The sequence below is a fragment of the Aythya ferina genome (assembly GCF_964211825.1).
Source record: "Aythya ferina genome assembly, chromosome: 5".
In the NCBI taxonomy this organism is placed as follows: Eukaryota; Metazoa; Chordata; class Aves; order Anseriformes; family Anatidae; genus Aythya; species Aythya ferina.
The window spans coordinates 38,778,293-38,794,049 of NC_140301.1; the positions used below are offsets into that span (position 1 = coordinate 38,778,293).

At 53.1% G+C, this 15,757-nt stretch overlaps 1 protein-coding gene and 1 long non-coding RNA gene across 3 annotated transcripts; both read left to right on the plus strand.

Annotated features, from left to right (window-relative positions):
- Window positions 1-1,601: 1,601 nt before the first annotated feature.
- On the plus strand, window positions 1,602-7,215 carry LOC311437509. Of its 2 annotated transcripts, XR_014693525.1 has the most exons (4): window positions 1,602-2,140; window positions 2,949-3,012; window positions 5,746-5,795; window positions 6,730-7,215. It is a non-coding gene; the product is annotated as an uncharacterized lncRNA (long non-coding RNA). The 2 variants fall into 2 exon arrangements; XR_014693526.1 differs by lacking the exon at window positions 1,602-2,140 and having other exon boundaries at window positions 2,321-3,012; window positions 5,746-7,215.
- A 1,458-nt stretch (window positions 7,216-8,673) lies between these two features.
- IRF2BPL (interferon regulatory factor 2 binding protein like) lies at window positions 8,674-12,315 on the plus strand. Its single transcript, XM_084522232.1, has one exon. It carries the CDS (start codon window positions 9,345-9,347, stop codon window positions 11,568-11,570), a length of 2,226 nt encoding a protein of 741 aa, XP_084378358.1. The 5' UTR covers window positions 8,674-9,344; the 3' UTR covers window positions 11,571-12,315.
- Window positions 12,316-15,757: the final 3,442 nt, after the last annotated feature.

The following is a 15,757-nucleotide window of genomic DNA, read 5'->3' on the forward strand; positions in this document are numbered from 1 at the left end:
GTCATGTTGAGAGAACATATTCCAACTCGCTCACTCTAGGTACAAATGTGTCTGTCACGTTTGAAAAGGTAACAGTTAAATGCATGCTTCTGCTGTCAGAAATGCAGCAGTTAAACCCTAAATAATATCTATAGGATTAAGATGCAGGAACCTTACTAGAAATCTATATGTAGTTATCTTTCCACATTTCCTCCCTATCCCCTGTCACAGACCATGAAAGAAAATACAAGGAGTGCTCTAGCATGTATGCTTATCTCATTATCTCCATTTTCGGGTAAGTGGAGCGAACAGTTTCACCTCAGTAGGTTTGTAGCAAAATAATACACATTCCTCTGTGCTAGAGGAATGACAAAAGCAGGATTGAGCCCAGAACGGGGGCAGGAGGGGAGAGACGGGAAGGTTTTTTAAGAGTTTCCTGAATAATCAGGAAATCCAGTGAGACAAACAAAATGTGTGGAGAGCAAGCCAGAATTATCAAATTACCATGACAACCGTAGGCAAGAACCCAGGGAGAATCAGGTAAAGAAATTACAGTAGAATTACAGTTAACTTCATATTTATTTATTTAAAAAAAAAAAAAAAAAGCCCAGGCAGTCGAGAAGAAATATTTCCTTTGGCCTAGCTTAGGCTGGTGCAGGGGCTCGTGAAACGCAGCCTTGTTTGCGATTTTGGAATTGCTTTGCAAATGTGTACAAGTAGCTTTTAGCTGGATTTGCATATGCAGATTGTTTTAACCAGCAGGGCTTGATGGCAGATACAGAACTCCGAATGACAGATGCCTTAATTTGTTTGGAAACAGAAACTGAAGGAGGATGCAAAAAAGGTGAAGAGTTTGTGTGTGTGCGCGCAAACCTGGGCGGTTGTGTTATTGCTGCAACTCCCTCATCTGACATCTCCCCCGTGCGTTTTTCGAGTGGCCACTTTCTTCAAACCAAACTCAGCTTAACACGTTCACAACCAAGAGCCTCGTGAGCAAGGAATCCACCAAAGAACAAGTGAAACTAAAGCGAAGTGAAACTAAAATAAGTGAGAGTGGCGGCGCTCATTGAAAAAGCTGCAGGTTAACCATCAACTGGCGAAGCTGATTATCTGTCGGGTTTCACTTGAAAGCTGGTGGGGTGGAGGTTGACTTCCTTCTGTTTGTTCAGCTTTCATGTGCCGTTCCACGTCATACCGTTCACATATATTGGAGAGGCAAAAGTATACGGTTTGAAGGGCAGACATCCGTGTTTAGAGAAGAAAAGGGGAATTTGTTCATTGGGGGGGGGCTGTTGATTTTTCCCAGTTTTAAACAAAGCCCTCGAAACCGATAAGGTTCCAGCATATAAACAAAATTCCCTCGAGGCTTTATCTTTCTTGGGTTTATAAATGCTTATTGCTTTCATATCTGCTCCGAGGACACGGCTGTGTGCCCGCCTCCACCTCTCGCAGCGCTCGCAGGGCAGGGATGCGCCCATTGTGTCTGCCCTGCTGGCGTGCCCAGGCTTCACCTCATCACAGCGGTGCTCTGCTGCAGCAAGGGGTCTTCAGGGAACCCAGAGCTATTGCTGTAGTGCCAACAGGGAGAAAGGACGTGGAAAAGAGAAAGAGGAAAGCAAGTATGAACCCCGGCTAAAATATTTGCCACCTGTGTTTTTATCTGTGCTTGTTCAGAAGTAGATGCGCGCACTCATTTCTGTGCTCAGTCAGGCTGTGCACAGCTCACGGCTGCGTTTATTTTAATCTAGGAGATGGGAACGAGCCGAGATTCACTCTCAGGACTTGCATTGTCACCGAGATCTCTTTTAGACATGCAGTTTTATGTCACACAGCTCGTTCCCTTTACTCCCATTAACCACACACGGAGCCCACATAATGCGTCTAATCCCGCTAGCTGTCCAGCGCCCTTAATGAGAGCTAAAGGCAGCGGGCATGGCGCAAGAGCCCGTGGCAAATTAATTCCTTGCCACCATCTGAAAACTGTGCGTGGGGCTACTGCGGGGAGGAAAGGGGGAGGGCCCTGTGATTATGCTGGGAGATCCTGAACTGGGAGGGAATTCTGCAGAGACCTGGCAGGGAGAAGGTCTCTCCTCCTCCTCCTCCTTCTCCTCCTCCTCTTCCTCTTCATCCTCCCTCCTGGCCTTGCTCCCCAGGTGCACAGGTACGTGCTCATCTCCTTCCCAGCTCTCTGGGGGAGCCACGCTCAGAGGCTCGCCCTGTCCTTTCAAACCAGCGCTTCCTGCCCGGCCTTCAAGAGTTAACCTTTTCTAGAACATTTATTTCACCATCTCAGGGAAAGGAAAAAAAAAAAAAAAAAGGAAAAAAAAAAAAAACCCTGCAGAGCTGAGAGGCTGCAGATCACAAGGCCATTCTGATAGCCTCCTGTCCCCATGGCAACAGCAACGGCATTTATCAGTTCCTTATGAGAGCAGGCACAGCAAATCTGCATTGCACATGGCAGCCTTCCAGCCTTTCAAATGAAAGAGCACTTTGAACTGCTGCCAAGTGTGGAAGGAGCAGAGCTGTCAGGACTGCTTAATGCTGGCAGTTTGTACTTGGGAGCCGTTCAGTTCCCAGAATCCCTGGGCCGTGGCAGCCCGCCAGGTACTTAGCGGAAGCTCCAAACTCACCCCCCGACCATTCACTGCGGCGCACTCAAAATTTTCCACATGTACCATGTCACAAGTGCAGACTGTACAATGAAAGCAAACGCCTTCTGCTCGGGATCCTAATTTTATTAATAATCTAGGAAAAAGCAATCGGAGCGGAGTTGGCTGACAGCAGTACAGTGTAGCCACTGTTTATAACTCCGGGTGCGTGTGTCAAATGCGGATTTCATCCTTCAGAAATAAAATTAGGTCTGACAACAGGGGCTGCGCAGCCCCGGATTTGCATGCAGAGCCCGAGAGCAGGGCGATCGGTGGCAGCAGAAGGGAGAGCGTGGTAATTTACAGTGGAATATTTTTTAGCAGGCATCATCAAATGCATAGCAGCGAGGCGTGGAATAGAAAAAGAAGACGGTATTGCTGGCTGGTAAATATTTTCTGCCCTTACCCTCTGCGTTTTGCTGACATTGTGAGAATCTCGGAAGCTGGCTGATGAATGTAGCAGAGATACATGGCTCTTGGTGGGTTTCCTTTCAATGGAGAGTTTTCATGTGAACTTTTTATTGTTCTGCATTACCCAAAGCACAAGGACTTCTATTGGCAGAGGAAACAAATTGGCACAGTTCTGCCTTTTTTTTTTTTTTTTTTTTAATCTGCACTGAGATCAAGGGCAAGGGCTTCATTTTCCAGCACTAGTCATAAGCCTTTAGCACAAATAGAATGAAAATTGTCTGTCGCTCAGGCAGTTGGACAGGGTTCAGGAAAACTATGTCTGGCACTAATTCCAAAGGGAAGGTTTGGTTCAATCCAGCATCATTAATTTCAGTAAACTGTTTTCACTAGTCTATATCCCACTGTTCAAGAGCTGTTTATTATCTTTTACTAAATAATGCCTTTTGGAGGACGGAGTCATGAAAAATACCTTACACGACGTGTGCGTACGGGTACTCTCGGATGTACGTATCCGTATAAATAGATACAGTACACATGGATGCACCTCTATTTTTTCACTTTTCCTGTTTTTCTTAACAATTGCTTGTTTCTTACCTTGCCTTCCCGTTGCAAAACACATCTATAATGCCAAACAGAAAATAGTAAAAATAGCCCAGGAGGGGAGAGAGAGAGAGAGAGATGAAAAACCCTGGAGCAAAGACAATCTCCACAAATTTGTGAGATTCACCACAAAACAAGGAAATGTAGTGCCTCTTTTTCAGCTCGCAGCTATCTTTGTCTGCTGCTTAAAGACTTGACTTAATTCACCCAGGCAGTAGTGTCTAAAAGTAATACGCCAAGACAGTTAATTTTGGCACTTAGTCTCCCTTAGGAATTTTACCAACAGTCTTTGAAAAGAAAGTAAATGATCTTTTTTTTTCCTCCCCGTTTCCCCCCATAGCTCATCTTGATATGTCCTAATAAAAGGAACTGCCTTCCCCTCCCTTCTGTTCTCACCCTCGTCCTGCGGCCGTAACGTACTGCGGTCAGTAGCAATGGCAAGCAGCATTTATAACGTGCTCCTGGAGAAAAAGTGGCTCAGGTCTTTTCAGATGGCCTAGTTACAGAGGAAAAGCAGGTTGTGCCCTGTGAAAGAACTTTGCAGACTTTGGCTTCTCCTCATCCCTTCCTCCCTCTCTTCCTTCCTTCTTTCCTTCCTTTCCTTTTTCTTTCTTTTCCTTTTCTCTCTCTCTCTTTCTCTCTCTCTTTCTCTCTCTCCTTCTCTCTTTCATTCTCTTTTTCTTTTTTCTTTCTTCTGTTCTTTCTTCCATTCTTTCTTCCCTTCTTTCTTTCCTTTCTTTCTTGCTTTTCTTCCTCTTTCTTTATCTTTCTCTCTCTCTCTCTCCCCCCCACCTTCTTCTCTCTTTTAATTTGCTTCCCCTCCTTCCCACCTCCCCCATTTTTGGAAAACACAGTAAAGTTTTGTTCAGTTCTCAAGTGTTATTAATCACTGGTGGAGGCCAAAAGCAGGGATATTTTTCTTGGCAGCACGTTTTGATAAACAATCTGTGTATGGGGTGAAGGGAGGGGGGAGCCTGTCTTGCTGGTAACTAAGCTAATGTTTGGCAGATTCTTAACTGTCACGAAAGTGCAAGTGGCTCTCAGTGGGAATAGCTTTAAAAAAATGTACTGATTCTCTTGATTCATTATTGTTGATTGTTTACTACGTCCACAGGATGTAAGATGAAAACAGTCCAGGGATAAAGTAAAAATAACAACAGCGGAGGACCCAGCCTCTACGTATCCAGGCACAAAACGCGCTGCCCAGTCCTTAGTCCCTCGTGGAGCGAGCAGAATTCATTATAGGTGTCTTACTTTGCACTGTAAGATTTGGCAAAGGTTAACATGCAGAAATCTGGGCTCGCAGACAGGTTTTAAAACCATAGAGACAGCTGTATGAACATCCACGTGGGCTGGGTCTCAAGGAGAAGCCATAACTGCTTTCTGGGGCAAAAATGGGGCATTTGGGTGGCTGTGGGGTTGCGAAGTTACCTCGGTGTGCAGCCGCAGGGCAGGCACGCCGGGAAGAGTGGAAAGCAAAATTGTGGCAACAGCCACAGCAAAACTGGATGGTACGGCAGGCAGCGTCCTTTGAGAAATGCGTTGGTGCTGCAGAGCGAAGAGAGAGTAAGGAAGGATGGAAAGAAAAGAAGGGAGAAAAAGAAGGAGGAATGGAGAAAGGAAGGAAGGAAGGGATTGAGGGTAGGAGGGAGGAAAGGAGGGAGGAAGGAAGGAAGGAGGAATTCCTAGGTAGGCAAGCGATCGGCTCTGTGTATGTCAACAAGGCTTACTACCTGAAGAATGGTAGGAAAAAACAGAATTATAATGAGACGAGAACTGAAACGATAAACAGAAACACGTAATTACACTCCTATTCTTTGTAACTAGGTGTTTTGACACTTGCTGGCAGCTCCTGGTAGAAGACAATGTTGTTTAACTTTTAATTTGACAAAATTCTGCAACTCCTTCCTGAAGTGTTTGTGTTTTCATTTGCTGAACACACTCCCTTTACCACCAAGTGCTCTGCTCATTGCTAATCTCTGCGTTGTTTTGAAGCCAGTAATTTGATTGTGACGGATTTTATTTTATTTGCTGTACTGAGGTAAATCCATGTAAATCACACTCTTGGGAGTGCTCTTCCCTTCTGGTTCTTGCATTTTTTTTCCAGCCGTAGCTGCTGCTTTGACCAAAGCTGCTGGGGAAGGAGCCATTTCTTAGGTGAGCGCCTCCAGACGGACCAGCTGCTGTGCCCGCTGCCCCCATCAGTGCCGCAGGCGCGCAGGAAGGAGTTAAGCCGGGAGCATTCAGGGCAAGGCCCAAACTGCCCAGATCATGGGCTCCTAATTATTTCTGCTTGAGCACTTCAGGGCTGTCCTATATTCCGCGTAATTAACACTGGGCTGCAGATCGATAGCCAGCAATACTCTCGCATCGAGGTCAATGGCAATCCCAGCGTTTTGGGACGCTCGTGCGCGGTGGCACGGAGCAGAGCCTGGCAGACCTGGGGTTTGGCCAGGCCCGTGGATTTTGGCCCTTTTTCCTTCACGGTACATTGCACCCTCTGCTAGTTGGACCACAAAAGGTGCTGGCCAGCTTACACGCTCCATGTTTCTAGGATCATTCCGACTCCTTCGCTCAAATCCAAGTTTCACCTGCTGCCCTAATGTTACGCAGAAGCGCGTGCCCGTTTGTAATACAGTGGGTGAGAGGAATCAAGGGAAAGGGGTTATTGGGTGGCAGTCTTTATCCTAGCACTGAAAGGAAGGAGTTAGTAGATGTTACTTCTGATAGGGAAAATTAGATTCCGGGTCCAGTGGGACTCCTGGCAGGTCGTAAACTTCGGGCACTCCACGCAGGATCGCCATGCAAAGTGCTGACTCGCCTTTCTGTGCAAAAAGCAATACATACGCATCAATTGTTCGCTGCTCCAGCTCCAGCTCTCCTTGCGCTTCCCTCCCTCTTATTAAACAAGCTACTGTCTTTTTTTTTTTTTTTTTTTTTTCCTTTTTCCTCTTTCTCCCCCCTCCCATGCTATTTTTTGTTTGCCTGCTTCTTTCTTTCATTTAGCCAGATCAGGCACCTGAATGGCTTCATTGTTTGGGCTTCCTCTTTCCCTCCTCCAAACGCAGTTTTAATTCCTGGATTATTTCAGAGCTAAATCAACACCAGCCACGTTCGGTATAAATCCAGCGAGACTGATCTGGATTGCCCCTGCCCCGCCGCCGGCGTGGTGAAGGACGGGGAAGAGGGAAGGTGAGCAGCGGAGCGCGCCGCTAACCCGCAGGAGCCGCGCTGCCGTGGGTTTTAGCTCCGTCACGTTGCCACCGTTCAATCTATTTTCCCCTAACAGATGAGATTGATCCTGACAACTCGTTCCCTGTGAAGGTGCCACGGCGTGGCATTTATTTGCATTTACATTGCAGTTCTCTTCATCAATCAGCTCGCAGAGATCGCCGCCGCTGCTAGCCGTATTGTTGCCATGCTGACACTTCAGCCTTAAGTGCTGCTTGCGTAATGGCACGGTACGTGCCCAGGACCAAAGTTTAAATCGAGGTTTAATCATTATGGAAAAACAAACATATTTCCACGACTGTGTATCCTGCAAGTAAAAGTAAAGGCAGCTTGGTCGGGTCACAGATGCTAATCTCTGCTCTTTCTCTATTCACAAACTATAAAGGGAGTTGACAGCACCTGTAAATGGTTTGCTGAGGCTAGATTATATCTAAGGTGATTATTATTTACACCCACTATAAAGACTGCTCTTGTGAGCCAAGAAGTCTGTTCCTGGGAGGTGAGTGTTACCAAAAAAGGCCTTTCTTGCAGGAGGATTCAGTGGAGCGAGGAGCCAGGGCGAGGGGCGGCCGGAGCACACCGAGCTCCTTGTCGTTTGTGCTGTGTTTGAGCAGCCCACGGAGCAGAAGGCAGGCGGGATGTGCTGCGAGCCCGCAATCCTGGCGTTCAGGGCGCAGCCCCGGCTCTCGCAACCTGAGTTTTTAGCGCAGGGCCGGCCTTTTCCACAGCCCACTTCTGCTTCTCCCATGCAGCTCGAGGCGGGGCAGTGCGAGGAGCTGACCGCAGCGAGCATGTGCCCGCTCGCTCAGCCCAAGCCACCCCGGCTCAGCAATCCCACGGCCGCGGCTGGGGCGCAGCGGCTGGCAGCCAAGGCGTTTCCTTGCCCAGAGGCGCCTCCGCGATGCCCGCAGCCGCGGCGGCGCTGCGAAATCCCCCCCTGCGCTCCTCTTCCTCCCCCAGGGCTCGCTCCCGGCCCGCTCTCCCCCTGCTCGCCGCTTCCCCTGCAACCCTCGGGGGTTTTGCCCTCCCCCGGGGGTGCAGCGGGGCCGCCACCGCCGGAGCCCCCCGGGGGGCGCCGCAGCCGGCAGCGGGGGCGCTGCGCTGCGCTGGGGAGGAGGAAGAGGAGGAGGAGGAGGAGGAGGAGGAGGAGGAGGCGGCGGCGGCGCGCACACGGCGTGCACAGAGCGCGCGGCCCCGCGGCAGCTCGGGGGCGCGCCCGTGACGCAAAGGCAGCCCCGTGCCAGGCCGGGCCGCCCCGCAGGGCGGCGGCTGCGGCTGTTGGGGGGGGGGGAGGAGGAGGAGGAAGAGGAGGAGGGGGAGGGGGAGGAAGGCTGCGCCTTTTGTTTTTGGAGCGGGGCTGCCGGGGGGGGGGTTAAAGGAGCCATTTAAAGGAGGAGGAGTGGGGGGGGAAGGGAGGAAGGCGTGTGCGCGCACAGCGCCGGGGAAACCCAGTGTCCCCCCGCCGCTCAGACACACCCCGCCCGGCCGGGGGGGGGACACCAACACCCCCCCCATACACACACACACAGAGCACGCCGCCGGGGCCGTGCACGTGCTGCCCGGGCGCGGAGAGGCGGGGGCGCGCCCGGCGGGCACGCGCCCCGCGCAACAAGTGGGGCCGGGGGGGAAGGGAGCGGGGGGGAAGGGAGCGGGGGGCGGGCGCTCGGCGCTGACGCGGGGGGCCCCGCCCGGGTTCAGCCGAGCCGAGCCGAGCCGAGCCGGGAGAGCGGCGGGGAGGAGGAGGAGGAGGAGGAGGAGGAAGGGGGGAGGAGGAGGAGGAGGAGGAGGAGGAGGAGGGCGGCGCGGGGGGAGCGCGGCGCGGAGCGGAGGAGGGGGCGCGCAGGGCAGGCACACGCGGCGGCGCGCAGCAGCAGCACCCCGCGCTCGGACCGCGAGCAGCGGCGAGGATGTGAGTGCGGAGCAGGCGGCGCCGCCCGGCACGCTGCTGCCGCCGCTGCCCCCCGGCCGCCCCCGCTCCGGGTCGCCGCTCAGGACCAGGAGGAGCCGCCCCAGCCCCGCCGAGCCGCAGCACAAGCAGCAGCAGCAGGAGCGGCGGCGGCGCTCGGCAGCCGGCGGACCGCGAGCGAGCCGGGCAGCCGCGGCGGGTGGAAGGTGACCCCCCCCCACCTCCCTCCGCCTCCTCCCGGAGGAGGAGCAGCGGCGGCGGAGAGCTAGAGAGCGCAGGGAAGCGGCTGCTCGGAGGAAGAAGGCGCCCCCCAGCCCAGCCCGGCCCCCCGGAGGAGCCGGCCGAGCCCTTCCCCAGCCCGGCGGCGGGACCCGGCGGGAGAAGCCGAGCGCGGCGGCGGCGGGAGCCGCTTCAGGAGCGGGCGAGCCCCCCGCCGCCCCTCGCAGCGCCGCCGGGGGCACCGGGAGCAGGTACGGAGCCCCCCCCTCCCGCCGCAGCAGCCCGGGGGGGACGAGCCAGCCAGCCCCTTCGCCGGCGGCAGCGGCAGCAGCGCCCCGGCCAGCGGCACCATGTCCGCCGCGCAGGTGTCGTCGTCCCGGCGGCAGTCGTGCTACCTGTGCGACCTGCCCCGCATGCCCTGGGCCATGATCTGGGACTTCACCGAGCCCGTCTGCCGGGGCTGCGTCAACTACGAGGGCGCCGATCGCATCGAGTTCGTCATCGAGACGGCCCGGCAGCTCAAGCGGGCGCACGGCTGCTTCCAGGACGGGCGCTCCCCGGGGCCCCCGCCGCCGGTGGGCGTCAAGGCAGTGCCCCTCTCCGCCAAGGAAGCGGCGGCGGCGGCGGCCCAGCAGCAGCTCAACCATGTGGACGCCTCCTCCAAGGCGGCCTCGGCGGGGCTCGCCCAGTCCAGCCTGGATCGCTACGGGCTCAGCGCCGCGGCGGCCGAGCAGCGCAGCCGCTTCGAGTACCCGCCGCCGCCCGGCAGCCTGGGCGGCAGCCACGGAGCCCGGCTGCCCAACGGGCTGGGGGGCCCCAATGGCTTCCCCAAACCGCCCGAGGACGGGCCCCCGGAGCTCAACCGGCAGAGCCCCAACTCCTCGTCGTCCTCCTCTTCCTCCCGCCGCGGCACGCACGGCGGGCTGGTGTCCGGCCTGCCCCCGGGGGCTGCGGGCGCCCAGCTGAACGTGCCCCCCAACCTGCTGCCGCAGACCCTGCTCAACGGGCCCGCCGCCTCCGGCGTGGCGCTGCCCCCGCCGCACGGGGGTCTGGGTGGCCGTGGCGGCGGCGGGCCCCCGGCCCCCTCCGCTTCCTCCCAAGGGGGCACCTGCGGCGGGGGCGGCGGCGGTGCCGGGGGAGGCGGTGGCTCCTCGTCAGAGGCCTGCGGCAAGCGGCCAGGCTCGGTGTCCAGCAGCGACCAGGAGCGGGAGCTGAAGGAGAAGCAGCGCAACGCCGAGGCGCTGGCTGAGCTGAGCGAGAGCCTGAGGAACCGGGCTGAGGAGTGGGCCAGCAAGCCCAAGATCGTGCGGGACACGCTGCTGACGCTGGCCGGCTGCACCCCCTACGAGGTGCGCTTCAAGAAGGATCACGCCCTGCTCGGCCGCGTCTTCGCCTTCGACGCTGTCTCCAAGCCGGGCATGGACTATGAGCTGAAGCTCTTCATCGAGTACCCCAGCGGCTCCGGCACCGTCTTCTCCAGTGCTTCTGGCGTGGCCAAGCAGATGTACCAGGACTGCATGAAGGACTTCGGCCGCGGCCTCTCCTCGGGCTTCAAGTACCTGGAGTACGAGAAGAAGCATGGCTCTGGAGACTGGCGGCTGCTGGGGGACCTGCTGCCCGAGTCGGTGCGCTTCTTCAAGGAGCTGGTGGGCGCAGACATGCTGCCACAGCCCTACCTGGACGCCAGCTGCCCCATGCTGCCCACGGCCCTGGTGAGCCTCCCGCGACCGGGGACTGGGGCCGGCGGGGCTCAGGGCACAGCCGCCGCCTCCAGGGGCCCTGGCGGCGGCGGCGGCGGTGGCGGCGGGGCCATGCGCAAGAGGAAGGCGTCTCCTGAGCCCTCGGACTCGGCCGAGGGGGCCCTGAAGCTGAGCGACGAGCAGCAGCGGCAGCAGTGGATGGCCAGCCAGAGCGAAGCGCTCAAGCTCACCATGTCGGCCGGGGGCTTCGGGGCGGTGCACGGCGGGGGCCCCCCGCCGCCCCCGCCGCCGCCCCTCGGGCCCCACTCCAACCGGACCACGCCGCCCGAGTCCGCCCCCCAGAACGGACAGTCCCCCATGGCCGCGCTCATGTCGGTGGCCGACACACTGGGCAATGCCCACTCGCCCAAGGACGGCAGCTCGGTGCACTCCACCACGTCCACCCGCAGGAACAGCAGCAGCCCCGTGTCGCCGGCCTCCGTGCCGGGCCAGCGCCGCCTGGCCTCCCGCAACGGGGACATGAACCTGCAAGTGGCCCCTCCTCCCCCCAGCGCCCACCCCGCCATGGACCAAGTGCACCCCCAAAACATTCCGGACTCCCCCATGGCCAACAGCGGGCCCCTGTGCTGCACCATTTGCCACGAACGCTTGGAGGACACCCACTTTGTTCAGTGCCCCTCTGTGCCCAGCCACAAGTTCTGCTTCCCTTGTTCCAGAGAGAGCATCAAGGCCCAAGGGGCGACGGGCGAGGTCTACTGCCCCAGCGGAGAGAAATGCCCCCTGGTAGGTTCCAATGTGCCTTGGGCCTTCATGCAGGGCGAGATCGCTACCATTTTAGCTGGGGACGTTAAAGTGAAAAAGGAGAGAGACCCTTGAATAGGAAATCCAATCCCTTCAGACTCCTGAAGATGTAGAATTGTGAATATAACAAACTGCAAAAGTTAGTCTTATGTATAGACATTATTTTCGTCGTATGTTTCTATATTTTGAAACAAAGGTATGTACTCTTCTTCATTTGAAGGATAGAGCTGGTTTTTGTTAAACAGAATATAATATTGTTTGGTTACTACATAATACCTGTTCTCATTTCTTTGGCAGTGTGTTGGCTAGGTACAAAGTTAATAGCCCTTAGCGATTACCTGCTGCTGGTGTGTATTTTTGTAAATGTATGCACTTCTCTGAAAGAAGAAGAAAAACACAAAAAAAAATACAAAAAAAAAAATTTTTTTTTTGCCAAGGCCAGTGTTGATGCCTAAAAAAATTGCTACAAAAAATGGTGACAGCTTATGTTTTACAAGCCCTGAGTGTTAGTCTCTCACTTTATTTTTTTTGTTTTCGTTTTTTGTTTGCAAAACGGTGGGGTGGCTCTGGGGGGAGGGTGTTTTTTGTTGCAAGTTTGTAAGGAAAATGTTTCAGTTTGTTTCTATTGATCTGAACGTTTTTAATCTTCATGTGTTTTTTGTTTTTGCTTTTATTGATGCACGGATGCTTTTGAACAGTAGAGCAAAATGCTGTACATGAGAAACATGCTCTGTTTGTCCTTTATACATTTCTGTAGTTAACAGAACACTGTAATGTGCCTTGGAGCTTAGTAAATTGTAATAAATTCAATTGATATTAATACTTCTCGAGTAGCAAGCTTTCTTTTTCCCGGAGCTCCGGCAGCGTCAGCGTGCCGTGCTGCCTTTTTAAAAGTCTCCATTATCTCGAGAGCCTTTGGTTCCTTGTGATAATTGTGGCACTGGTACGCACACTTTCGCATACGTGTAGTGAGCCGATGATGTTGATGGTGTTATCAAACTTATCTAAATCTTGGCACGGTGCCTATTTGCATTTCACCTTTAATGTTGCAGTAACAGTTGCTGACTAAGCATTTTCTATTTACTGTTTCTGCATCTCATTTCCTCCTCCCTTCTCTCCCCCCACCCCCAGCTCTCCAGCTGCAAGCAGCCTTTGCAATGCAGCCTGCGTCCATTGCCTGTGCCCTTCGGTAAGGCTCGAGATTTGAAACGAAGCCCTCTTTCCCCCCCTCCAAAAAAAAAAAAAAGGCAAAACAAAAAAGCCCAGCATCACGTGGTTAATACTTTTAGCTGATTTTTACAAGTGGCTGTCGAAGCTCGACGCTGGCCGGAGGCTTGGCGAGGCAGGGCTGTAGCCGAGCAGGGCGCAAAAAGGGGCAGTGGGGAGCTGCCCCGCCTGGGCACTGGCTTTTGCTCTGGGGGACTGGGTTGGTGATCTGAGCTGTTGTGTGCTGTGTTTTCAGGTGAGAAAGCTTCCTGTAAAGCGCCGAATTGAAATGCTTTCCCTCTGGCGAGGCTCGTTTGTGATTCCTGGTGTAATTAACTGTTTGATGTGACACTGGCGTTTTGTGGGGACTGGGGAGCAGCGCAATACCTGTGAGGTGATCAACAGGCAAAGTAAATACGCGGGCCTCACACTAGCTAGAAAAGGCAAACAAACCTAATGTGAACTTTGTCCTTTCCAATGACTCAAATGGAGGAGAGATTTTTTAAAAACAAAAAACAACAACAACCTCGGAGCAATCCCAGCAGCACTGCTTTGCAGTTTGACCAGCAGAACGCAGGGATTTCCAGCTGTAAGAGTGTCAGAGGGATCAGCTCTGAGTTTTACTGAACAGTAAGGATTCTTCCACCCTCCAAAAACTATATATATATATATGCACAAAGGGGTACTTTTCAAAAGTCTGGATGGCGTTTGGTATCCAGTTGCTCTTTCTTCATTTGTATTCCTGCTGGAAAGGCTAACTGCAATGGCAGAAGCCTTGAGAACTGTATGCTTAGTGTGCATCTGGGTCTTGGCTTTCTCATGTAGCTGCATACTCCTGTGTTTGGGGGGTTATGTTCTCAGATTAATTCTTCTGCATCACAAAATTTGTTATTTCAGCCCATACCTTTGTATATACATGCCATTTTTCCCCCCTAGTGATATGCTGGTGCTTAAAAATCTCAGAACATCCTGTTCTTATGTAGTGAATGTAGGTGAATAATGCAGAGCAAGACTGTTTTGAGCTAATTATTGCATCCAACCTATACCTTAGTTAGAGTATGGATTTGTACTGATTCTGCTTTAAATTATTTTTAGGCACGCAGTTACCAGCCAGCAGTTTATGACCAAACCAAGAGATAGGGGGATTTACGTTGTGGGTTAAGGACTGGCAGAGAAAAAAAAAAATCGTAGACATGCAAGAGATTTGACTTTAAACCTAACAAGGAGAGAAGCAATATTCATGTGTGAATTGCAACTGCTATCAAGAGGGAAAAACTACTGGCTGTTCAACATGAAATCCTGTCACAGGAGCGTGAATACCCCGATCTGTACAAACAGAGCCACTCTGGTAGTGTGGAAATCGGTCATCAGGAGTGAGAGGTAGGCAGAGCCCAGCTTGGTGGCTTTCTTTAATTGAAGAGCAGTCTGGAGAAGCTTTTCTCAGGCGGGATTTCTGAAGCGTCAGGCCACTTAGGAGCCCCCTCGGTTTGATTTTTAGCAGGCAAAGGAAAGGTAAGGGGCAGTGGACAAAGGTGGCAAATAAGCTTGAAGAGAATTGTAATTCTGCAGTTAATTAAAGTTAACCATAGCTACGGGGCATTTGTTGTAGGGAGGTTTTTGGAGCCATGTGACCTTTTCTTTTACTCTGGCTCATTAGGCAGCCAGTCTGGGCATATTAGCCAGCGTCTCTTTGAACCCACTCCGTAGGTTTTTCACTTTCCGCAGACGTCCCCAGCTGACAAACAGGCTGGAACCGTGTTTCGAGGCGGGGGAAAGGGGAGAGCCGCCAGGCTCACGTGCAGCCATTCGGCCGGTACCTGCATTTCACGGCAGCGCTCCCCTCCCCCAGCTTTGCCAGTTATTTAAGGTAAAGCCCAGCGTTTGCCTGAATAAACGTGAATTTATTTGTCCAGGTGGCCATTTGTTGTGCTCTCACTGCTTCTTGTAAAGGGGAAGTCTTTAAATGGTTTATTTTCCCAAAGTTTTTTTTTTTTCCTTTTTTTTTTTTTTTCCAGTGAGATTATTCTTGACGTTTCTTTTAATAGCCTCGCAGCCTTATTTTCTAAGAAACGGGCTAGAACATGTGTGTCACTGGATGTTTGTTTTTTAAGCGTTGGCAGCTCTGCGCCAGTTGGAGATGGAAGTGTTTGTGCAGCAAGGAGATGTTATGTCCATTTGGGGGAAATACTACACAGCTCCATCAGGAGCCTCCTTCCCTACAAATCCTGTTATCTTTCCTATTTGCTTAGCAATGTTGTGCACATAAGCACGCTCTTCCTCTTCCCTCCCCCCCTCCTCCTTCAACATTTGAGCTCCAAACTAGTCAGGGCTAACATTGTTTTGAAACTGCAATCTCTTCGCATCGGCTGCCTGCCAGCAGAGCTTTGCGAAGCTGCAGTAGTCACTGGAAAAAGGGCTGGCTTTGCTGCCTTACGTGTCTTGCGAGCTGAGTTTTTCTTCCCCTCAAGGGAAAGGGCTTTGTCTCCTCCGAGCTCTCAGGTTCCCAGCTTACTATGCAGTAGTTGCTTTGCAGCTTCCCTCTCCTCCCGTTCTTGCCATTTTCTTTTCTTTCTCTCTTTCTTTTTTTTTTTTTTTTTTTTTTTTTGTTTTGTGGTATGCGGCCATTCTCCATTCATAGTCGGGTGGTTTGTGTTGTGCGTTAGCAGCCTCTTTCTCTGCCAAAGTGACACATCCTGTAGATTTGCAGCAGAGTACTGAACTGTCACTGTAATGCTGACTCTTGTAAGGCTATTCTTGAAGCAGAACAGCTTCCCCCTTGGCGTTCAGCCACCAGAATCCATTACAGCATGCATTTTCTACCAAAAACACAGCTCTGTACCTACATCGCTGCCCTTTCAATCCTCCCCGGGAAGACGCCGAGGACACGGCTACACCCTCCCCGTGCAGAAACAGGCACCGCGTGAAACTGCTGCGTTTATTTTCCTAGCGTCTCGAAAGCGTGTCCTGAGCTTTTGTTCTTTCGCTCCCTGCCTTAAAACCCGTAACACAGCCTGGGAACGGCACTGCCTCTGCTGATGGGCTGATAGGGAAGGCGC